The sequence below is a fragment of the Stenella coeruleoalba genome (genome assembly GCF_951394435.1).
Source record: "Stenella coeruleoalba genome assembly, chromosome: 4".
Taxonomy (NCBI): Eukaryota; Metazoa; Chordata; class Mammalia; order Artiodactyla; family Delphinidae; genus Stenella; species Stenella coeruleoalba.
The window spans coordinates 85,269,984-85,296,777 of record NC_137149.1 but is presented as its reverse complement, the minus strand read 5'-3'; the positions used below and the strand labels follow the sequence as shown (position 1 = coordinate 85,296,777).

The following is a 26,794-nucleotide window of genomic DNA, read 5'->3' as shown; positions in this document are numbered from 1 at the left end:
AAGATCAAATGAACAGGGAATGTGAATATGGTTTGTGCTAAATAAAGTTTAGTGTTAGCTTTATTGCCTATAGTCTATAAGATGCAACTTTATTGTGCCTTTGCAAACAGGATAATTTTCTTTAAAAAACTGATCAAAATTTTCCATACATATAACTCTATATGATAGATTACTGTGCAACACCATTGTTACGTAATTACAGAAATACCATAGAACCCAAGAGCACAGGGTAAGCAAAAGAAAAACAATCCTGAGCTATCTGAACAAGATGATTTGATGAATCCTTTTAGTGTAAGTTTAGAAAACATGGAAGAGGGGAAAAAAATACGTGCACACTACAGCCAGGAGCAAAATAGTCAACAGTCTTTCATCCCTTTATTTACAAGTACGATTCTTTTAAATAATAGATAACTAGGTTCTGGTTTTGAATGCAATTTCATAGATTCTTTAATGACAAAGTTTTATCTATTCTCATTAATTGTAGCAGGTAATATACTTGATTTTATTTCTCCATCTTTCTTTAAGTAAATAACATTTTATTTTTTTACTTTCTTATCCTTATTCTTGCTGAGTTTCACTGTTTTTCATTCTATATTTTTCCACTTGAAAATTTCAATGTACTTAGTTAATAGTTAACATCCATCCTGAAACTCAAAGTTAGATGAATATTTTTCTTTATTAAAAAAATTATTAGCCCTATCAAAACATTATTTTCCTTACCTAAATGCCAACCCAAGGACAGGAGGCCTTTAACATACTTTCATTTTTATCCTCTCCTCACATTCCCATTCCCCACTCCTGATAAGGCTTTTTAACACTTGTTTCCCCTCCCTCTCCTGCCCTCCTTTCCTATTCCTAATAGGTGAAATAGCACCTCAAGTTCTAATGTTAGGCTGTTTCTTAAAGTTTGTTGCTTCTGCTGCAAGCATTTCCATTATACATTCATTGTATTGTACACACACCCCTCAGGTTTCATTGCTCAACATTTGTTCCCTCTCCTCTTCACCTCCCCCTCTATTGAGACCTCAATTCTGTTTTATATCTTGCTTTCCTAGAATCCTGAGTCATGTATTCTCCTCAGTTGTGATATGTGAATGCTATATTACTGAATTCTTGAATATCCATAAATAACTTTCTTTTACTCTAACGAGAAATTATACCTTGACTGAGAATAGGATTGTTAAATTGTCAGCTTTTTCTCTCAGAGTATGAGGATATTATTCCACCAGCTTCCACCTTCAAATGTTACAGATGAAATGATTCTATTTCTTCTGACAACATATTTTTACTTCAGTATTAAAGTTTATAGCTAAAATTCGAAAATATTCCCCTGATGCATCAAATATGCCTGAAACTCAGTCTATCCCTTTGAATCTGTAGATTTTAATCTTTATTTAATTCAGAACCACCTCCTCCTACTACTTATTTTACTATTATTATTATTTTTTCCCTCTATCTCTTTCTCTCTTCAAGATCCTATTATTTACAGCTACTTCTGGAATCATGATCTAAGTGTTTTGTTTCTCTTCCCTCATTGTTTTCTTCTTTTTAAATTTTACTATTTAAAGTATTTATTCTTTTTGGCCTTACAGGTCACAAATTTGGATCTCAAGAATGACACTCATCTTTTTAAATTGACCCACTAAATTTTTAACTTGAAAATTGTGCTTTTTAGTACCACATAGTCTTTTTTTGATGTACCTGAATGTTCTTATGTGTGCTTTTTTGCCATTGTTGTTAGGTTGCTGTTTTCTCCAGAAGTTCTCTTTTGATGAGCACCTAATCTGTTATTTCCTTTCTCTGGCTGCTGGGTTTCTTTATTTGTATTATCATTTTTCCTTGTTGGTTTATTCGGGCCACTGTCTTGTTACTGGAGACAATCCTACAAGATAGAGCATGAGCTATTCTTAAATCCTGTAGTCTGAATGTGGGCAGCAGGCCTTCTGCGTCTCCAAACCAAGGACCCAGGAGGAAGTCTTCCAGCTCCCCATGTTCTGCCCAGTACTAGCCTAGCATCAGGAGAAAGGAGGCTTCAGCCCCCTTTTCAGTTCCTTCTTGGCTTCTGTGGAGCCATGGAAACACACTCACATGGTTCAATGTCGACCTTATCCCTGGGTATTCAAGCACCTCTCTTGACCAAGATCTTCCCAGGGCCTGTTTTGATTCTATCCTTGCACAGGACTCATACTATTTTCTAGGTTCTTCCTTGACCTGTGGAAAAGAAATTCCTCATCACCTTCCTGTTTCTAGGACTCCCATAAAACCCAATTCCACCTGGCCCCAGGAGTGGCAGATTGGAATAGAGAATAGAAGAAAAATACAGTATAGTTAAGTTACCATCTTGTCAGGATTCCTCCATTCACTATATTTAGGAATAACATCCAAACTTATTACCATGGCCAAATAGGCTGTCTGTAATCACATTGCTATCTACCTGGGCAACCTCAGCTTACACACTCTCCCTTGCTCATTTTACCTGAGTCACAGCAACTTTGCTTCTATCCCTCAAATATACTAATCTCATTTTTACCTAGGATTATATCACTTGCTGTTCACTCCTTATAGAATATTCTTCTCCCCTTGATAGTCAACTTTACATCTTTCAGGTCTCGATCAAATGTCACCTCTTGAAAGAGATCTTATTTTATCATTCAAGTACTATTCCCTAAATCACTCCATCACATCATTTTACATTTTTCATATCACCTAACACTATCTCAGATTATCATATTTAGATATTTATTTCTTGGTCTGCTTATTATCTGTCTCCTTCATTGAATCTCCAAGAAAGTATGGATCTATCTAATTTGTTAGTAGTTTTATTTAAATAGATATTTATTGAATAAATGAACATATTCCAATTGCTTTGGAGCAAGAGGAAAAATATAAATTAAATCTTTGCAATTCCAAAAATGAGTCACTGTTTCTGAAGGACTATCTTTGCCAAAGTAAAAGCTATGGACAGTGCAACATTTTGTCTTGTCCTCTGTGAAGGTCCTGCTGTGAGAAATCATCATTAGGTTAAGATCAAGAACAGCTGAGAAAATTACTCTTATGTGAGATTTCTCTGAGAGATTTCTACATATCCTGCTTTGAACCCGTCGGTAGCATGTAACTGAAAGATCAGGGAAAATGGTTTGCAGTCCAGAGGTTAAAAGCAGGCTGCCATAGTACAAAAAAAAAAAATAGAGAGAAATATTTCCTCCTTCTCGGGACACTTCTGCTTAGTTTTATGGCATTGATGTTCAATGGAGGCTGAACATGGAAGACAAACTCTATTCGTTGGACCTTTGAATTTATCTCTCTAAAATGAATATTCTTCCCTATCATGCTGTTAGGAAGCAAATATTATTGCCTCACCTTGCCACACAATTTATTGATTTAAGGATATTTGAGAATTAATTGAGCTAGTATAAAGGTAATTTTCAAAAAAAAACACACACGTTTAACCCACATTGCGTCTCTTTCTTAAATGAGATCTGGGGAAATTTTAACACTATGTATTTGATGATATTAAGGAGTTATTTGATCCCTAGGATGTGGATAATAGTAGAATGAAACTGGTTTGGTCCTTGATTGATAACTGCTGAAGATGAATGATGGGTACATGGGGTACATTATACTATTCTATTTATTTTCATGTATATTTGAAGTTCTTCACAGTGAAAACTTTAAAATTAAAAAATTAAAAGCGTAAGTTATTCATTTTACTGTTTAACAGATAAATGAAACATTTCATGGATCCAGACTGAGAAGACAGTATGTCAAATCTCATGTTGCCCCAGTAAGGTATGTAAAACAGCCTGAGAGGTGCAGAGAGTAAACTTTTCCTTTGCCTTCATATCTCATATTCAACAGAATATCTTTGCATAGTATATAATCGAAAGGTTAAATTTGAGGCTTCAAAACCACTAGCATTTTCAAATGTGAAAAAATGTATTCAAGGTCTGTTGGAAAATTATTAAACCAGAGTCAAGAGTTCCAGCTGATGGTGAGTATCAGGTAAAGGTTAAATGGGGTTGTTTTTTATTTGAAGGCACAAAGTCAAAAAGCAAATCTAAAATCAGATAATTTCAACGTAAGAATGGATAAGATAGGAGAGCCACATATAAAATGTCTGACCCAGGAGTGGCACACTAGTAGATAATGTGCCAAATCTTGCTTAGAATTGTGGATTAAATGTAAAAGTTTGAAAATTTCACATAAAAGCAGGATTCTCAGAATGCGTTAAAAAAAAATCAAAAGATCTAACAACATGTGACCCACATTCCCACACAGTAACAATATTCTGACACTGAAGCTTCACTGTTTGCAGCAGGCCCTAACACTCACACAAATGTATACATATGTATTTACACCCAACCAGCTTCACTCTTTTACCTTACCTTCCTAATTCTACGGTTATTTTCTAGCAGCAAAGATGTTTATCCAAACACTGGTGAGGAAGAGGTAACCTGCAATAGATATGGAAAAATAATAGCCACAATCTCAAATAGAAAAGCTAATATGCTTTGGAATATACCTCCTCCTAAAACTAGAACTTGTGCTATTTAATTTTCTTGGTTCCTTTTTAAATAATCCATGCTCTCAACCAGAACCCCCAGAGAACTTATATTAACTCATTTAACCTGATAGCAACCCTGTATGGTATATACATATTAGTTTCTCATTTTACAGAGGAGATTGAAGCAAAGTTAGGTTAAGTGACTTGCCAAGGTCACATATTTAATAAGTAAAAAACTGTAGTCTGGGCTTCCCTGGTGGCACAGTGGTTGAGAATCCGCCTGCCGATGCAGGGGACATGGGTTCGTGCCCCAGTCCAGGAAGATCCCACATGCCGCGGAGTGGCTGGGCCCATGACCCATGGCCGCTGAGCCTGCGCGTCTGGAGCCTGTGCTCCGCAACGGGAGAGGCCACAACAGTGAGAGGCCCGCGTACCGAAAAAAAAAAAAACAAACAAACTGTAGTCTGAACCCAAGCAATCATATCTAGATTATTGCATCAACTTGTCTAATCTTCAGCTTTCACTCTTGCTCCACTATTATACAAACTGCATGCAGCAATCAAAATGAATTAGAAGAGGCCATCATCCCCTTCCTTAATATCCTCTGGCAGTTTCCCACAAATTCCACACTTCTTACATAGTGCACATAACCTTACCTGGAATGGCCCTGCTTCTCTCTGACCTCATCTCATACCCTCATCCTCATTCAACACTTATATCCATACAGATTGCTATTATTCCCCCAATAAACATGATAAAATTGTTCCCACCACCGGGCTGTCAAAGCACAAATTGCACCATACAAAATTGAACAGACAAGGAAGATATTGTTCAAGGCTTTTGCAACAGGGTAGATGGTTGAATACGAATGTGAAATGGTGAATCTAGAGTACAAACTCAGTTCCTGTGAATCTAAATCACACTCTCTTTGCTGTTCACCATGTCAATAAAGTGCCGTTTCCACTCCCTTCGGAGGAACTAGAAAACTGCCAGGAGCTCTGCTTAGCAAAGGATAGAATGACTCCACTAAGAATGATAGAGGCTTAGTAATAAAAGCATAATTTCTTTGTCTGTTTCTGTTCTGCAGCCGAGCCAAAGGAAAAGTGATAACACATGCTGTGCTTAAGTTTAAATCCTGTTATATGAATAATGAAGCAAAATTTTGGGATAGGATCGAAACCATTTTACATCAGAAGCTAAAGGGCAAAACTGGGTCTTTATGTATAGATTCTTCTTCATTTAGATTTTCAGGTAAGCTTTTTATGTATGGTACAGAATGATTTTCATCTTTTAATTTGAATATGGTGTTTTGCTGTACAAATGAAAACAATACTTCTCTCTTTAAATATCATTTCATACATAATGGTAATTATTTTTAACCACTGTTAAAGTAATCAAGGTCTCTGTTAATCAATTTTTTGATATAGAATCATCCTTGTATTCTTGAAATTAAACTTTATTTAATGATAGATTTTTTTCAAATAAAGCAATCATGGTCCCAAATAACATTTCTTTGCAAAACAAGGCAGCCTTAAGCTCGAACACTTATGGTTTGTTCTGTGGGTCATGATTTCTCTCTCAGTTCTTTTGGATGTCTTAAGAATCTAGACTCCCAAATTCAAGAACTGAGTTTGAATATCTTTAACATCAAACTTATTTCTTGATAGGCCTTTAATGGATTTCATCTCTCTCTTATATCCAATCTAATTCTTATTATTGGTCACATAACAATATTGTGAAAGATGGCTTCTAAAAGATAGTGACACATGTCCTCCATTCCCAGGATAATCAGTGTCTCCCTGATCTTGATAAATGTATAGCCAATGCCTGGCATATCTAAGCTAGGCTATCAGTTCTCTGCTACAACAAATTTGATCAAGGGCAGAAAAGTATCCTATCCCTACAGGAAGGACTGAAGGACTAAAGGTTTATGAAAAAAAAATCTAGTCCGAGTGTTCATTTGTCTGGAACATCAAAAGGATCAAAAAGCAAAACCTGAACATGCTTCTCCTGGATAAAAATCCATCATGTTGTTGAAATGTGACTCTCCTCGGGTTATATTAGACGCTTTGTCTTAGAACCTTCCTTCTCACACAGCTACGTGTGATTACCTTAAAAAAACACGGAGAAATAAAGCAGTTCTCTGATTTACAGAGAATCAACCACCAAAGATATATTTTTGGAAACTCATCTGCTAAAACCATGAACTCACATAGTAAAGAAACAGCATTATATTCCTGGTATTCCTCCAAACTTTAAGAACATTATGTAGGATCCCAGGAAAACAGACTTTCTGGGAGGTATTTCCTAGGTTTATGGTTTTCCTCAGTAGTTTTATTTATTATAATGCCATCAACAAGTTTATGGAGAGCAGTGACTGATAAGTGTAATACTCTTAAGTACATGCAGTGCTTTGGTAATGTCTTAGCCTCTACCTGTTCCCTAGAAACTCCTTATCTCTCCTCCTTCACTTCTGATCAGAAGCTAGACGTCTCATGAAACTGACTGGGCATTCACAGATGCAAGATCAAACTCAGAAGCCGACTGGGCCAGGCCTCCAAAACCACAATGAAGTGAGTTAACACAAAGCTCACATTTAAGACAGCTCTTAAAGAGATTATGAACCTTCGTTAGTCAACACATAAATGGGTCTCTGGCTTAGGGATTTATGAAAGCTTATTTAGGTAGCCAAGGTTGCTGTCACAGCATCTTATTGAATAGCCTGACCTTCTTATGCTGCCTGGTTAGTTTGGTTGCTTAGCGCCTGCTCCTAAGTATGTCAAGGTTGTGGATTTCATTTTCATACAAGCTGCTAACATAGAGGAAAAAGACATCACTGGCCAGTGCTATTAGTTACAATGAATGCCTGAATACAATACCAGTGTTCCCATATGATTATGCCTAGAAAGAGGGCATATAGAATAATGATATGCATAAACTGTGTATCATTGGTGCATAATAGAGATGTTCCAGATGCATAGAAGAGAAGTTTCATTAGAACAAAAGCCACCTAGGACTTTACAGCTTAATTCCCTTACAGAACCCCAACTGAGGAAGGCTGATGGCAAGTTTGGCACATGTACGCTGCTAGTAGGCACTGCTATCCCCAGATTTAAGATGCAAAGAGTGCTTCAATTATTAAGACCTGTGAACATAATATGCAATTTAATTTTCCACTCACTCTTGAATTCCAGGGAAATGACACTGCTACTATCTTCCTAGGTACTAGCAATCAGTATTTACAGTGTATTCTTCGGTGAGAGATAAGTATTTTCTCCATCAATTCTAAACTTACTAGATCAGAGAATTTTCAAATTGACTACCAGGCATAAAGCCTAGAAAAAGCATTGATGGAATAGTTTTCCTCTGCCCATAATAGAATATTTTCCAGAAAAATCTCTCAAATGGCAAATTTCTTAACCTAATACCATTGAGTTCAGTGGTGAAAGTTTTTATGCATTCCCAAACCCCTGAATTTATATTCACTTATACTTTATCCTTAAACAATATCACATTATTTTAAAAATAGAGATGATAACCTCAATAGTTAAGATTAGTTAACACAATCAATACTTTATAAATTATTTCCTTTATAAATTATAAGATCATGCTTACATGATCTTGTTATTTTATAGCTTAACAGGCAGAACATACATGTGATACTTAATGTTTATGCAAACTTTAATGCAAAAAAAAACAGAACATACATGTGATACTTAATGTTGTGCGAACTTTAATGCAAAAAAAGAAAGAAAAGAACAAGTAAAGCAATGCAAGTGATATCCCACCAAACAAGTTGACCTCACAGCATGATGCACTTGACTGTCACTGCCGTAAACTATCAAGCCAGCAGCTAAGAAGAAAATGTAATGCTAGACTAGATCTACCAACTACACAACTGCAAGGATGACCACATGGTGTTTCTCTCCTGGAAGCTTTGGAAGGAAAAATCTAAGTCATTCTTTGTAAAAACAAAGAAATGCCTCATAAGCTGAAGTGAGAGTTTTAATGAAATGCCTTATAAAGTTGAATGCTCATAACTTTAATGGGCATACTTAAGGATATGACTGTACCTTGTTTTAAAAAATATTTATTATTTCCTACAGAAAAATGCCTTGTACCTGCTGCTACACTTAATCATTTACTGATTAAGCATGAAAAATAGTTTAAATACTTATGCTAAATCATAACTGGTTAAAGTAAAAACTCAAATTATGTGACAGTGATAGAAATTCATACACAAGGATGACGGTCCTGACCCACTGTTAAGGGTTTTACAAGAAAAGGAATGAAGCTCTGGCCTAGCACTCATTTGTGTGTCGCTGGGCAACACTGAGATATAAATGATGCTAGTAGAACACAGCTTTTTCATGTGACTTGATCCTGAGACACTGCATGGCTTCATTTGTACCATGTTTTAACCAACTTTAACCAATCATTCTTTGATAACTTCTAGAGGACATTTTGTTAAAGTATACTGTTTCCCAGAGACATGTTCTCTTTCTTTAAGTATTTTTCAAATGCAAGCTTGAAATATATATATTATTGAATGATACAGCTATTAGACACAGTCCAGATACTTTAAGAGAATTTAAAAATTATTAATAGTCATTGCATTAAAGGACTTGCTATCAATAGGGCACACAACACATACTGTCACAGAATTATCTGTAAAACAAGAATGTTCTTCCAAATGAATAATCCTTATTTTCTAATCTCTATAAAAGGAAAAACATTATAATTTATATTGGTTATTTTTGATAGACAGGCACTAATTTTAAATGCTTAACACTAAGACACTCCATCTAGTGGGCCAATTCAGTTACTTGCCTGGACTACCTGCTACATCCATGTAGAATGACTGAGACTCGATCAAAATAGGCTTAGTAGACCAGACCCCAACAGATTTTATTTAGTGGAGTTCTAGATTCATCTTGCCAATTTAGATCCAGGATACCTGAAATGAATCCTGAACTTTTTTTTTTAACATCTTTATTGGAGTATAATTGCTTTACAATGGTGTGTTAGTTTCTGCTTTATACAAAGTGAATCAGCTATACATATACATATATCCCCATATCTCCTCCCTCTTGCATCTCCCTCCCACCCTCCCTATCCCACCCCTCTAGGTGTTCACAAAGCACAGAGCTGATATCCCTGTGTTATGCAGCTTCTTCTCACTAGGTATTTATTTTACATTTGGTAGTGTATATATGTCCATGTCACACTCTCACTTTGTCCCACCTTACCCTTCCCACTCCCCATGCCCTGAAGTCCATTCTCAATGTCTGCATCATTATTCCTGTCCTGCCCTTAGGTTCTTCAGAACCTTTTTTTTTTTCTTAGATTCCATATATATGTGTTAGCATATGGTATTTGTTTTTCTCTTTCTGACTTACTTCACTCTGTATAACAAACTCTAGGTCCATCCACCTGACTACAAACAACTCAATTTCATTTCTTTTTATGGCTGAGTAATATTCCATAGTATATATGTGCCAAATCTTCTTTATCCATTCATCTGTTAATGGACACTTAGGTTGCTTCCATGTCCTGGCTATTGTAAGCAGTGCTGCAATGAACATTGTGGTACATGACTCTTCTTGAATTATGGTTTTCTCAGGGTATATGCCAAGTAGTGGGACTGCTGGGTCATATGGTAGTTCTATTTTTAGTTTTTTAGGAACCTCCATACTGTTCTCCATAGTGGCTGTATCAATTTGCATTCCCACCAACAGTGCAAGAGGGTTCTCTTTTCTCCACACCCTCTCCAGGATTTGTTTGTAGATTTTTTGATGATGGCCATTCTGACCACTGTGAGATCATATTTCATTGTAGTTTTGATCTGCATTTCTCTAATGATTGGTGATGTTGAGCATCCTTTCATGTGTTTGTTGGCAACCTGTATATCTTCTTTGGAGAAATGTGTATTTAGGTCTTCTGCCCAGTTTTGGATTGGGTTGTTTGTTTTTTTGATATTGAGCTCCATGAGCTGCATGTAAATTTTGGAGATTAATCCTTTGTCAGTTGCTTCACTTGCAAATATTTTCTCCCATTCTGAGGGTTGTCTTTTCATCTTGTTTATGGTTTCCTTTGCTGTGCAAAAGCTTTGAAGTTTCATTAGGTCCCATTTGTTTATTTCCGTTTCTCTAGGATGTGGGTAAAAATGTCCTTGCTGTGATTTATGTCATAGAGTGTTCTGCCTATGTTTTCCTCTAGAGTTTTATAGTGTCTGGCCTTACATTTAGGTCTTTAATCCATTGTGAGTTTATTTTTGTGTATCGTGTTAGGAAGTGTTCTAATTTCATTCTTTTACATGGAGCTGTCCAGTTTTCCCAGCACCACTAATTGAAGAGGATGTCTTTTCTCCATTGTATATTCTTGCCTCCTTTATCAAAAATAAGGTGACCATATGTGCATGGGTTTATCTCTGGGCTTTCTATCCTGCTCCATTGATCTATATTTCTAGTTTTGTGCCAGTACCATACTATTTTTTTTAACATCTTTATTGAGTATAATTGCTGTACAATGGTGTGTTACTTTCTGAGTTATAACAAAGTGAATCAGCTATACATACACATATATCTCCATATCTCCTCCCTTTTGCGTCTCCCTCCCTCCCACCATCCCTATCCCACCCCTCTAGGTGATCACAAAGCACTGAGCTGATCTCCCTAGGCTATGCAGCTGCTTCCCACTAGCTATCTATTTTACATTTGGTAGTGTATACATGTCCATGACACTCTCTCACTTTATCCCAGCTTACCATCCCCCTTCCCTTGTCCTCAAGTCCATTCTCTAGTAAGTCTACATCTTTATTCCCATCCTGCTCCTAGGTTCTTCATGACCATTTTTTCTTTTGTTTTGCTTTTTTAGATTCCATATGTATGTTTTAGCATACAGTATTTGTTTTTCTCTTTCTGACTTACTTCACTCTGTATGACAGACTCTACGTCCATCCACCTCATAACAAGTAACTCAATTTCGTTTCTTTTCATGGCTGAGTAATATTCCATTGTGTATATGTGCCACATCTTCTTTATCCATTCATCTGTTGATGGACACTTAGGTTGCTTCCATGTCCTGGCTATTGTAAATAGACCTGCAATGAACTTTGTGGTACATGACTCTTTTTTTTTTTTTTTTTTGTGGTACGCGGGCCTCCCACTGCCGCGGCCTCTCCCATTGCGGAGCACAGGCTCCGGACGCGCAGGCTCTGGATGCGCAGGCTCAGCGGCCATGGCCCACGGGCCCAGCCGCTCCGCGTCATGTGGGATCCTCCCGGACCGGGGCACGAACCCGCGTTCCCCGCATCAGCAGGCAGACTCCCAACCACTGCGCCACCAGGGAAGCTCCATGACTCTTTTTGAATTATGGTTTTCTCAGGGTATATGCCCAGTAGTGGGATTGCTGGGTCGTATGGTAGTTCTATTTTTAGTTTTTTAAGGAACCGCCATACTGTTCTCCATAGTGGCCATATCAATTTACATTCCCACCAGCAGTGCAAGAGGGTTCCCTTTTCTCCACACCCTCTCCAGGATTTATTGTTTGTAGATTTTTTGATGATGGCTGCTCTGAACACTGTGAGATGATATCTAATTGTAGTTTGTTTTTTTGTTTTTTTGTTTTTTCTGTAGGCGGGCATCTCACTGCCCCGGCCTCTCCCGTCACGGAGCACAGGCTCCAGACGTGCAGGCCCAGCGGCCATGGCTCATGGGTCTAGCCGCTCCGCAGCACATGGAATCCTCCCAGATTGGGGCACGAACCCGTGTCCCCCGCATCGGCAGGCGGATTCCCAACCACTGTGCCACCAGGGAAGCCCTCTCATTGGAGTTTTGATTTGCATTTCTCAAGTGATTAATGATATTGAGAATGCTTTCATGTGTTTGTTGGCAATCTGTATATCTTCTTTGGAGAAATATCTGTTTAGGTCTTCTGCCCTTATCTGGATTAAGTTGGTTGTTTTTTTGATAATGAGCTGCATGAGCTGCTTGTAAATTTTGGAGATTAATACTTGGTCAGTTGCTTCATTTGCAAATATTTTCTCCCATTCTGAGGGTTGTCTTTTTGTCTTGTTTATGTTTTCCTTTGCTGTGCAAAAGCTTTTAAGTTTCATTAGGTCCCATTTGTTTACTTTTGGTTTTCCTTCCATTTCTCTAGGAGGTGGGTCAAAAAGGATCTTGCTGTGATTTATGTCATAGAATGTTCTGCCTATGATTTCCTCTAAGATCAGGAACAAGACAAGGATGTCCACTCTCAGCACTATTATTCAACATAGTTTTGGAAGTCCTAGCCACAGCAAACAAAGAAGAAAAAGAAATAAAAGGAATCCAAACTGGAAAAGAAGAAGTAAAACTGTCACTGTTTGCAGATGACATGATACTATACATAGAGGATCCTAAAGATGCCACCAGAAAATTACTAGAGCTAATCAATAAATTTGATAAAGTTGCAGGATACAAAATTAATGCACAGAAATCTCTTGCATTCGTATACACTAATGAAGAAAAATCTGAAAGTGAAATTAAGAAAACACTCCCATTTACCATTGCAACAAAAAGAATAAAATATCTAGGAATAAACCTACCTAGGGAGGAAAAAGACCTGTATGCAGAAAATTTTAAGACACTGATGAAAGAAATTAAAGATGATACAAACAGATGGAGACATATACCATGTTCTTGGAATGGAAGAATCAATATTGTGAAAATGACTATACTACCCAAAGCAATCTACAGATTCAATGCAATCCCTATCAAATTACCAATGGCATTTTTTATAGAACTAGAACAAAAAAATCTTAAAATTTGTATGGAGACAAAAAAGACCCCGAATAGCCAAAGCAGTCTTGAGGGAAAAAAATGGAGCTAGAGGAATCAGGCTCCCTGACTTCAGACTATACTACAAAGGTACAGTAATCAAGACAATATGGTACTGGCACAAAAACAGAAACATAGATCAATGGAACAAGATAGAAAGCCCAGAGATAAACCCACTCACCTATGGTCAACTAATCTATGACAAAGGAGGCAACAGTATACAATGGAGAAAAGACAGTCCTTCAATAAGTGGTGCTGAGAAAACTGGGCAGCTACATGTAAAAGATTGAAATTAGAACACTCCCTAACACCATACACAAAAATCAACACAAAATGGATCAGAGACCTAAATTTAAGACCGGACACTATAAAACTCTTAGAGGAAAACATAGGAAGAACACTCTTTGACATAAATCACAGCAAGATCTTTTTTGATCCACATCCTAGAGTAATGGAAATAAAAATAAACAAATGTGACCTAATGAAATTTCAAAGCTTTTGCACAGCAAAGGAAACCATAAACAAGATAAAAAGACAACCCTCAGAATGGGAGAAAATACTTGCAAACGAATCAACGGACAAATGATTAATCTCCAAAATATATAAACAGCTCATGCAGCTCTATATTAAAAAAACAAACAACCCAATCCAAAAATGGGTAGAAGACCTAAATAGACATTTCTCCATAGTAGACATACACAAGGCCAAGAAGCACATGAAAAGTTGCTCAACATCACTAATTATTAGAGAAATGCAAATCAAAACTACAATGAGGTATCACCTCACACCAGTTAGAATGGGTATTGTCAGAAAATCTACAAACAACAAATGCTGGAGAGGGTGTGGAGAAAAGAGAACCCTCTTGCACTGTTGGTGGGAATGTAAATTGATACAGCCACTATGGAGGACAGTATGGAGGTTCCTTAAAAAACTAAAAATAGAATTACCAGAGCTTCAAGATAGTGGAAGAGTAAGACGCGGAGATCACCTTCCTCCCCACAGATACATCAGAAATACATCTACACTTGGAATTGCTCCTATAGAACACCTACTGAACACTGCCAGAAGACTTCAGACCTCCCAAAAGGCAAGAAACTCCCCACGTACCTGGCTAGGGCAAAAGAAAAAACAGAGACAAAAGAATAGGGACAGGACCTGCACCAGTGGGAGGGAGCTGTGAAGGAGGAAAGGTTTCCACACACTAGAAGCCCCTTCACAGGCGCAGACTGCAGGTGGCAGAGGGGGGAAGCTTCAGAGCCACAGAGCAGAGTGTAGCAACAGGGGTGCGGAGGGCAAAGTGGAGAGATTCCCGCACAGAGGAGAGGATCGGTGCCGACCGGCACTCACCAGCCCGAGAGGCTTGTCTGCTCACCCGCCGGGGCCGGGGCTGTCACAAAGAAAGAAAACTACAGGCCAATATCACTGATGAACATAGATGCAAAATTCCTCAACAAAATGCTGGCAAACAGAATCCAACAGCACATTAAAGGATCAGACACCATGATCAACTGGGGTTTATTCATGGAATGCAAGGATTCTTCAATATACACAAATCAATCAATGTGATACACAATATTAACAAATTGAAGGAGAAAAGCCATATGATCATCTCAATTGATGCAGAGAAAGCTTTCAACAAAATTCAACACCCATTTATGATAAAAACCCTGCAGAAAGTAGACATAGAGGGAACTTTTATCAACGTAATAAAGGCCATATATGACAAACCCACAGCCAACATCATCCTCAATGGTGAAAAACTGAAACCATTTCCAATAAGATCAGGAACAAGACAAGGTTGCCCACTGTCACCACTATTATTCAACACAGTTTTGGAAGTCTTAGCCACAGCAATCAGAGAAGAAAAGGAAATAAAAGGAATCCAAATCGGAAAAGAAGAAGTAAAGCTGTCACTGCAGATGACATGATACTATACATAGAGAATCCTAAAGATGCTACCAGAAAAGTACTAGAGCTAATCAATGAATTTGTAAAGTAGCAGGATACAAAATTAATGCACAGAAATCTCTGGCATTCCTATACACTAATGATGAAAATCTGAAATCAAGATAACACTCCCATTTACCATTACAACAAAAAGAATAAAATATCTAGGAATAAATCTACCTAAGGAGACAAAAGACCTATATGCAGAAAACTATAAGACACTGATGAAAGAAATTAAAGATGATGCAAATAGATGAAGAGGTATACCATGTTCTTGGATTGGAAGAATCAACATTGTGAAAAAGACTCTACTACCCAAAGCAATCTACAGATTTAATGCAATCCCTATCAAACTACCAATGGCATTCTTCACAGAACTACAACAAAAAATTTCACAATTTGTATGGAAACACAAAAGACCCCGAATAGCCAAAGCAATCTGGAGAATGAAAAATGGAGCTGGAGGAATCAGGCTCCCCGACTTCAGACTATACTGCAAAGTTACAGTAATCAAGAGAGTATGGTAGTGGCACAAAAACAGAAATAAAGATCAATGGAACAGGATAGGAAGCCCAGATATAAACCCATGCGCATATGGTCACCTTATCTTTGATAAAGGAGGCAAGAATATACAGGGGAGAAAAGACAGACTCTTCAATAAGTGGTGCTGGGAAAACTGGACAGGTACATGTAAAAGTATGAAATTAGAACACTCCCTAACCCCACACACAAATGTAAACTCAAAATGGATTAAAGAACTAAATGTAAGGCCAGAAAGTATAAAATTCTTAGACGAAAACATAGGCAGCACACTCTATGACATAAATCACAGCAAGATCCTTTTTGACCCACCTCCTAGAGAAATGGAAATAAAAACAAAAATAAACAAATGGGACCTAATGAAACTTAAAAGCTTTTGCACAGCAAAGGAAACCATAAACAAGATCAAAAGACAACCCTCAGAATGGGAGAAAATATTTGCAAATGACAAAGGATTAATCACCAAAATTTACAAGTAGCTCATGCAGCTCAACTCAACAAAACAAACAACCCAATCCAATAATGGGCAGAAGACCTAAATAGACATTTCTGCAAAGAAGATATACAGATTGCCAACAAACACATGAAAGAATGCTCAACATCATTAATCATTAGAGAAATGCAACTAAAAACTACAATGAGATATCATTTCACACCAGTCAGAATGGCCATCATCAAAAAAATCTAGAAACAATAAATGCTGGAGAGGGTGTGGAGAAAAGGGAACAGTCTTGCACTTTTGGTGGGAATGTAAATTGATACAGCCACTATGGAGAACAGTATGGAGGTTCCTTAAAAAACCAAAAATAGAACTGCCATATGACCCAGGAATCCCACTACTGGGCATATACCCTGAGAAAACCATAATTCAAAAAGATCATGTACCAAAAGTTTCATTGCAGCTCTATTTACAATAGCCAGGACATGGAAGCAACCTAAGTGTCCATCAACAGATGAATGGATAAAGAAGCTGTGGCACGTATATACAATGGAATATTACTCAGCCTTAAAAAGAACCATAATTGAGTTATTTGTAGTGAGGTGGATGGACCTAGAGTCTGTCATACAGAGTGAAGTAAGTCAGAAAGAGAAAAACAAATACCATATGCTAACACATATATATAGAATCTAAGAAAAAAAAAAAGGTCATGAAGAACCTAGGGGCAAGACAGGAATAAAGACAGAGACCTACTAGAGAATGGACTTGAGGATATGGGAGGGGGAAGGGTAAGCTGTGACAAAGTGAGAGAATGGTATGGACATATATACACTACCAAACGTAAAATAGATAGCTAGTGGGAAGCAGCCGGATAGCACAGGGAGATCAGCTCGGTGCTTTGTGACCACCTAGAGGGATGGGAGAGGGAGGGTGAGAGGGAGGGAACTGCAAGAGAGAAGCGATATGGGAAAATATGTATATGTATAACTGATTCACTTTGTTATAAAGCAGAAACTAACACACCATTGTACAGCAATTATACTCCAATAAAGATGTTAAAAAATAATAATAATAATAAAATTAAATTAAAAAAGACATAGACGTAGAGAATGGACTTGAGAACACGGGAGGGGGTAGCGTAAGATGAGATGAAATGAGAGAGTGGCATGGACATATATACACTACCAAATGTAAAATAGATGGCTAGTGGGAAGCAGCCGCACAGCACAGGGTGATCAGCTTGGTGCTTTGTGACCACCTAGAGAGGTGGGATAGGGAGGGTGGGAGGGAGATACAAGAGGGAGGAAATATGGGGATATATGTATATGTATAACTGATTCACTTTGTTATACAGCAGAAACTAACACACCACTGTAAAGCAATTATACTCCAATAAAGATGTTAAATTAAAAATAATTTATAAAAGGAAGGACACACAAACTTCCGGAGCAGTGACTCAGTCGAAAACAATGACAGCTTAAGTCATTTCCCCATTCGTGGTACCTGTCTTCCACCTAACCAAGTGATAGTTACTGTATTAAGCTTTGAAATAATACAACTATTAAATGTAAGTTCTCGCTCAAAAACATTTCTTCTCTTTAGAAAGTCATGCATTGCTAATGCACATATGTGGAATCTTAAAAAACGGTACTGATGAACCTAGTGGCAGGGCAGGAATAAAGACGCAGATGTAGAGAACAGAATTGAGGACACTGGGTGAGAAGGGGAAGCTGGGACGAAGTAAGAGAGTAGCATTGACATATGTACTCTACCAAATGTAAAATAGGTAGCTAGTGGGAAGCAGCCGCATGGCACAGGGAGATCAGCTCGGTGCTTTGTGACCACCTAGAGGGGTGGGATAGGGAGGGTGAGAGGGAGGCTGAAGAGGGAGGGGATAAGGGGATATATGTATACATATAGGTGATTCACTTTGTTGTACAACAGAAACTAACACAACATTGTAAAGCAATTATACTCCAATAAAGATGTATTAAAAAATACAAAAGTAAATTAGGTACTGAGGCCATATCAGAATAAAGCTGTAACTTTTGTAGTGTTAATCATACCTTAAAAAAAAAAAGTCATGCATCAGTTAAGAAAACCTCAAAGGAAGAAGAAAGTCTGTGAACAAAGTAGGGTTTCTAAATAATTAGTTTTTAAGATATAGGAATTAACATTTTTCCAGTAGAGTCATAGTAGTTTAATTATTTCCCAAAATCTTGATATGGTTTGATACATTTTACCAACCACACAAAGCTCAAAATCAAACTCTACTGATATCATGTTGAATAAAAATTAGCCTCTGGAAAGCAGACATAAACGATTAGACAGAAATATGCCATCAGTTTAAGTAGGTGTGGCACATATTTACTCCTAGTCCTTCTGACTGCTGAATTGCTCCTGCCTTTTTGTTCAGACAGGTTGACTTTCTGGTAAAGGATTCTTTTGTCTCTCTGATTTTTTGTGCAACCTAATACAAGAGTGTGTAATTGTAATTGGCATACATAACTGGATACTCCCTCCTGGATTTATAGAAATCCAAGAACATAATAAAAATGAACCTACTTTGACATTTACAGTATTTAAGTTATAGAGTAACTGGTGATTTCTTTTTGAAGAGAAACTCATAAGTCGAAATGGCTACTGGATTTACAGTTCTCTGCATCTGAAACTTGGGACATAATTGTAATTCACTTACCCTCTCCTCACACACTTTGCACATGAATTAAACAGGTTTGCCATTCTCCATAGATGTGGGGCCCATACCAAAATTATCAGGAGTAAATCTCACTCTATAATATTCCCTAGATGTCTAGGAATGAGTAGACAATGTTGAAGTGTACCCTCTTCTTAAAATATATTTTTATCCAAAATGAATGAGAAATGGAATGGCATGCTTAATTGAATGTTCTGAATAATTGAAATTTACTGCACAAAATGTATTTATTTTTAAATGAGCAAAATGCACACAACACCGAGAAATGCACTAACTATAAAATTTATGTACTCTCTCCTAACTACAAGCATTATTTGTTCTGGTATGTAGTTATTTGAGTGTCTTAATCTGTTTCCTCAAAAGCAGAGCCTGAGACAGAGACTTGCATTCAGTAGTTGATTTGAGAAAGAGTAAAGGACAGAAATAGTAAAATGGGGAGAGGAAGTTGGTCATCACTAGCGGCAACTCTAGCTCCATCTGGTAGGACCTTACTAATTGTATTTCAGAACTGTGTTCCCCTGTGACTAAAGGGGGAAGCATTTGTCCATCAGCTCTCAGCCAATTCTGGCTCCAACAGTTACCTCCCACATCTCCTATTGTCCATCTTGGAATGTCCGGTGGGTTCCTTCTAGCAGAAAGTGAGAAGTCCTAGGTGCTGACTTGAGAAGGGCATTTGTTACTCCTGAGTAGAGAAGATCCAGATCTGTGTGGACTAGGTCACCATACTGTGACTGGGATAAGATGGGCCAAGAGTATTTAAAATGGCATTAAAAAGTGTCAAATGCATTTAGTATCTGGTGGTTTGTATTCAAGATGCGGTGAAAGATTACCATTTTTCATATATTTTAGTACTTTCTAGAACCCAGACCTCTTTTTTAAATATCTTGTGATGGGGAACTTGAGAGTCTTTTTAGAAACAGAATAATAAATACTAAGATTTTATTACTCTCTATGCTAATCTATGAACATAGAAATTACATAGTCAGGATTGAATAAAATGATTATGCCTAAAGAAAAATGTGTTCTCCAAAACCAAATAATTAATATGAATTAATATTAAAACAAAATGTGTTCATAAATGTAACTATTTCCCTTTTCTTCCCCCTTGACTTTTAGACATTGCAATGCCAACAGCAGAAAATCCTCTCAATACATGTAAGTTCACTAATAAAGAGTTATTTTCTAGTAAGAAATTCCTTAGATGGAAAAAAAAAACCAACCCTCCACTTGAGAGTCAATGTGGTATCCGTAAAGGTGTAATGGGAACCTTTCTTCTGGAAACTCGTATGAAGGTGACTGTAGATGGTCTTTGACTGATATCATGGACTTAAAATGAGGAACACATTATCTCATGCCATGATGGCAGAGGGGATCTAAGGACTGCAGTGATAATTAAGAACTTAGACTCTAAAACTAGCTACACATTAGTTTTGAGCCCCAGATCTAGCACTTCCTAACTGGATGAATTTACACAGGTTATTTAACTTCTCAAACCTTCCGTTCCAAGCTATTGTGATGATAAAAGAAGGTACAAGTAAAGTACTTAAAAGAGTATATGCTCATGATAAGCACTCAAAAGATGTCAGCCCTTTGCATTTTCTACTCTGCCGATGAAAACTTCAGGCCTAGGAACTCACTGTGGAATTCTGATCCTAGAAGCCAAGTTTAAGTCAGCTGCCTTACATGCAAGCAGCTGCTTGCTGGCCAAGGCATTCTGTTTCTACTCTCCCACTAGCCGCTTTGGGAAATGTGATCCCCAAGGTTGCTAGAACCTGGAGCACACTGTCAGGAGAAGCACTCCTCTTATCTGAGGTTGATTGGAGCAACTGGATTAGAGGAATTGCTCTCCAGAGCCAGGTGACACCGACCCCAATGGCTCTTGCTATCCCTCAGTCACATCACGGTTATTTCTGAGCAACCTGGCCAAAACTTAAACACAAATCTGTATTAGATTGTTTTTCTCTGTGATATATTTTGACTGAACAACGCTTAAGCAACTAATAAGACGTTTTTAAGTCAATTATTCCAGTTAAAATCTTCAGTGCTGATATGATCAAAATCCACAATTAGGAATTTGTCAGGTTGGTAGAGAGAGGTAGTCAACACAGAAATAAAAGCAGTGGTAAGAAAGAGATTAGCCAATTTGTCCATCCCCCCATCTGGGACACTAAACAACCATCCAGACCAGTATCCTGAATTTGCCTTGGTTTATCTGAGATTTTAATTTAAATAAGAAGGGAGAAGGGAGAGGTAGGCAAGAAAAATCGAACAGTGTTGAAGAGAATAGAGTTCGGCATGTGACGTAAAGTATATTAAAGTGCAGTAATAGGATAAACAACAAGGTCCTACTGTATAGCACAAGGAACTATATTCAATATCATGTGATAAACCATAATGGAAAAGAATATGAAAAAGAATATATATATAAAACTGAGTCACTTTGCTGTACAGCAGAAATTAACACAACATTGTAAATCAACTATACTTTGATAAAAAAATTTTTTTAATGCAGTAATAGCTGATGGAGTAGAAGTTAGAAATGTAGCGAGACTGTAAGAGCTTGGTAGATTATCTGATTTTTTGGTAAGTATCACCCAGAGACTCTTCATTTTATTCCTTAAATCCTTGAAATTTGTCAGATGACCTCTTTCGACATAACAAAAGCTCTAAGGTGCCAGGTAAGATTTTGGCAGAGGTAATAACAAGGTAGTACTGCAGAGGTGGTGGCTAAAAGCTTAACAGACATAACAATCATGAGTAAATAAAAACTCAGAATAAAGATTGGTGCATGGATATAAATTAGATTAAAATTCTGAGTAACAGCAGAAACAGAGAAGTACAGTCACCCAGGGGAGGTTCTCCTAGCCCACAGATTATCATCTTCGTTTTTACATTCCTCTGAAGGAAGTTGAGTAAAAGCCAACTTCCTTTAGGAGTTGTCCAAACAGAAAGGAAGATCAGGAGGAACGCTTATATCTTCACATTCTGCATTATTTTCTTTATCCTCTGTAGCATTCCTGATAAGGGAGTGGATAGAAAGAGGGAAAGAAAAGGGAGTCACACTTAGTGAGTCAGTGTGAGTGCTGTCCCATTCAAATTCAGTGATGTTTATCAAGAGGATGCCTTAACAACTGAAGTTTGGGTTTCATCAAAGAGAACAGTCTAGAATCAGAAGCAATATACAAACTTAGGGATTAAAAAAGGGCTAGTGAAGGTTTTTTAAAAGTCTACATGTCCCTCCCCTGTGCTTCTAATCCTTTCCACCCTCAGGAGAGAATACCTCAAGATACATCTTGTCACATATAACAAACATCATCTCTGTGAAGCAATTGACCATCTAACCTTTCCAATTAATTTAAATATTCTCATTCTTGATACAAACATCTTTCTTTAATTCAGAGTTTCTCAACCCTAACTACTGCTTTGGGCCAGATAATTCTTTGTTTCAGGGACAGTCCCATGCATTATAGAATTTTTAGCAGGATTACTGGCCTCTACCCACTAGATACCAGTAGCCCAATACTGCCCCCCTCCCAGTTATGACAACCAAAAATGTCTCCAGATATTGCCAAATTACTCCTGGGGATGGGAGGTGGTATGCAAAATTGACACTGACTGAGACCACTACCTTAATCTACGCCCACTGCATTGATTTTGGCAAATTTTATTCACTCTCCAAATTCTTAGGAACAAACCTAATACAGAAGAGGGTTTTGCAGTCAAATATTTTTATTTTAAGATGTCTCATGGATTACACTATATAGACTTCATTTCTACAAACATTTGAGAACTTGTTTGCGCTCCTTTTATGTGATGGGTTCTCTCCAGTAGGTTCTGGAGATACCTTTTTATTTAAAGATACGATTCTTGCCCTCTAAAAATATTTATTAGTGAGGCTGACGATCTCTAGCAAAAGGTACCATAAACTGTTAAGGGACAAGCTCAGTGCTTTAGTTGGAGTAAGACGAGATAGTCACGAGAATCAGAGAGAGGGTCAGATGGATAGAATAATAATGAAGTTACACTATTACTGTAGATTTGCTTTAAAGACTTAAGAGTCTAGCAGTTTCTCTGGATCTAAATTGACACTAAAGCACAGTCCTGATACAGAGAAGCATATAACTTTGGGAAAAGTGTTGGCTATCTTCATGTGTTTTTCCTTTTATCCAAGTATTGTTTGTTGTAACTTGAATGCAAATACATTTCTGTCTACTCTGTCTCTCATCAATATCTCATTCACATTGACATTCATTCACACTTTCTTATGAATGTTTAATAGCAATTATTGCTTTAAACAACTGTTCACAAAATTAAAAAGCACACATTTCCCCATGCAACTTTGTAATTTGTTATGCAATTATCTTCCAAATTTAAACATTTAATTCCACCTACCTCTTTCAACAGGTCATAGCAAGGCCGAACCACGCACAAAAAGATGTATGTGAGTGATGAGGATGGGGGAGGAAGATGTCAATCTATTTTGAATGAATTCTCAGGAAATCTCATGTCATTAGTAAATTAGTCCTGACTTTTCCAAGACTGTGTTTTTTCTCAGTTAAAAGTTAACAGTGACCCATATTATAGGAAGGTTGTTTACTATAGGAATGCATGCATAAGTGGTATCAATATTATATGCTAATGACTCGATTTTGAAAAGGCTGAGGACAGCACACAATAACTCCCGAAGGGGAATGGCCCTGGCAAGCTAGCCTTCAACAGAACAATGTCCACCAATGTGGAGCCACTCTGATTAGTAACAGCTGGCTTGTCACTGCTACTCACTGTTTCTTAAAGTAAGCTCTGGACCACTTAAAGGCCTCAAATTCACTCAAGTACCTAAAAGTCTGGTACATATCTTTCAAGAATATAGTCATACAACTATGCTTCCAGCTGTACAATATTGTGAGGTATAGCTCAAAATTACTCAATGAATTATCAGTAAAATATATATATATATATTCAGACTAGAGCAGGGTTGTCAACAGTGGCACTACTTTTTGGACCAAATAATTCTTCGTGGTAGGGGACTAGCCTGTGCATTATAGCATGTTTAGGAGCATCCTTGTCTTCTAAACACCAAATGTCAGTGTCTAGAGGACAAGACTGACAACCAAAAGTGTCTCTAGACATTAGCAAATGTCTCTTGGAAGACAAAATAGCTCTCAGTTGAGAATCACTAAGCTAAATCTACTTAATCAATTTTATAAGGAAATTATAAATCCCAAATTGAATATGGGTCTTCTATTCCTTTCTCATCATTATTACATTTGGTCATATTTACTTAATCATAAGTATTTGAATCCATCCTGCATCCTCCCATATATGTTATATCTCTACTTGAAATGATTATTTCTTTAAAGGATATATTATTACACCAAAAGTTTACTTTTTTTATACCTAAAAGTTTTTTACCCTTTTGTTTGATGGTTCATTTCACTAATTTCTGTTGGTTCTATATAGCACTTATTGTTTTTATATGTAAACAAAAATCCCTCCCAAACTTGAGAGTTTTAAAATGTTCCGGCAGTACTACTTTCAGTGCTTAATGTACAACCCTTGATTAACAAGTAATAGTAAAAGTCGGAAATATTTTCTATTTATAGTTTTTAATGCATATAAAAGAGGATTTTAAAAAAAAGAGGATTTAGACTATTTCCTTAATTTCTACAAGTTCACTCTGTCCCATATTCTTGCCCACTTTTTATTTAATCTTATTATCTTGTGTTATTATATTTATCTTTCTAAATCCCCTTGAGTCTTTTCTGTACAAAAAAGAATAAAATGTAGTTTACATGAATTATCCTTTAAAATAGAGCTTATTGAGTTATTCCAAGTCTATTCATGTTATCATTTTAACTTTTTTCTTACATATAGCTTTGCTTTTGTATGCTTATATGCACTATGAGAATTCAAAACTTATCTAGTTCTTTAAAAAATATAAGATATTAATTCCTACAACTCCAATATACAGGACTTTTAATAAATAAATTCATTTTCTTTAGGGCCAGGGATCCCAAAGAATGGAATGTTAGTTTGAGGCTTCTTTTAAGTGATCCACAAATACAGCAAAGTGTCAAGGATATTATAATTCATGAAAACTACCACTACACCAGCAGCACACGATAATGACATTGCTCTTGTGCATCTGTCTTCACCAGTATTATACACAAGCAACATCCGAAGAGCATGTCTTCCAGAAGCTTCTTATGCATTCCCACCCAGTTCCGATGTGGTGGTCACTGGATAGGGAACATTAAAGTCTGATGGTGAGTTCCTAACCTTCCATCGTTACATGGTTTGAGTTTTAGGAGTCAAAAAAAATACTCAGAATTACAACTAAACCTGAGAAATACTCTCTCTCTCTGGGTCATTTTAAAGGAGGTAATGTGCAATGGGTTGAAAATCATCCTCAACAACATTCATATAGAAACTACAATTTCATAGAACTGTTTACCTTAATTTCCCTTAAGAATGGCAGTTTTTACAGAAATGATTATTTGAATAAGTAATTCATTTTCCTCCATTTCATTTATTCATTCACTCATTCAATAAACATTTATTTTGATTACGACCTTTATTCCAAGTACTGTCCTAGGTCGTTTGGATATATTAATGAATAAAATAGGCAAATATTCCTGCCCTTACAAAGCTTACATTCTTAGCAAAGAAAGACAGACAATAATCACGAGATACAATAAATAAGTAGATTACATAGCATATTTTATGCAGGTAAGTACCATAGCAAAAGTAAGAACTACAGGGGATTTGGACATTTGTGATAGGGTAAAATGAGTAGCTCTCTGTGACAAAGCAATACTTGAGCAAAGACCATTTAAACCATGACCCTAATAATGTAAAGATTTAGTGGCTGTTTGTGTTCATAAATGCATTTGAAAGCAGAAAAAAATAAACCACAAAATTCCAAGACTCAGAATTGTAGTCACAAACAGTAGAAAATCTAAAAATGATCATAAAATGTATATTTCTGGAATATGAATTTTTTGTTTTGTTTTCTAAACCATACAGGTAATAAATATAAACTTCCAAAAGAATTCAAAAGTAAAAACGATCCCATCACACATGGATGGACACACTAAGTATTTCTAAATGTGATGATTTTTAACAATAGCTTGGTGTATTCATAACATTACTTCTTTGTTATTAAGAAAGCACACAAATACAAGTTTAATTAAAACATGTTTTACATTGATTTGGAAATTTTACATAGTGTTAGATACTAATAACCTGGCCAGAGAGATTAATATTGACTTTAGCAAATGTTATATATATATTTTTTCCTTTAGGAACAAATCCTAATATACTCCAGAAAGGATTAGTGAAGATTATAGATAATAAGGCCTGCAACAGTAAAGTGGTATATGGTGGTGCAATCAAACCCGGAATGTTGTGTGCCCGGTTCCTGAAGGGAAGTGTGGATGCCTGCCAGGTAAATCTGCTTATTCCATTTTCAAAAAGGTTTTTTTCATATGTTTTTTAATTTCCAATTAACCTGTTCAATTGTCTCAAAAGACTGATAATTTTTAAAGATTTACGTTAGCCAAAGTACCTGATTAAAATTATATTGCTATCTGATAGGTCTCATTAAAGTACTATAGAGCTAAAGCACCCTTATTGTTATAAGAAGCTTTGAATGGGAGTGGGGATGAGACTCAACTTGGAATAAGCAATGAAGAGATGCAATTGAACATTGGTGACTTTAGTTCAACTGGCCCTCTTTGACTGGGAATCACAACTGGGTCCAACAACAAACATATGGATCATGGAGCTTTCTTGATTTAGGGTGGCTCCAACATCCTAAATGTTTTATT

General features: G+C 36.8%; 1 protein-coding gene across 1 annotated transcript in view; it reads left to right on the top strand.

Annotated features, from left to right (window-relative positions):
* Positions 1-26,475, top strand: part of LOC307185500 (transmembrane protease serine 11C-like) — a gene marked incomplete at its 5' end in the record, with an annotated part of 42,726 nt that extends 16,251 nt beyond the window's left edge. The window contains 7 exon segments of the mRNA XM_079919814.1: positions 3,722-3,789; positions 5,592-5,755; positions 23,653-23,758; positions 24,968-25,073; positions 25,075-25,209; positions 25,213-25,231; positions 26,270-26,475. Coding sequence (XP_079775940.1) covers positions 3,722-3,789; positions 5,592-5,755; positions 23,653-23,758; positions 24,968-25,073; positions 25,075-25,209; positions 25,213-25,231; positions 26,270-26,463 — 792 coding nt within the window. The 3' untranslated portion in view covers positions 26,464-26,475.
* Positions 26,476-26,794: the final 319 nt, after the last annotated feature.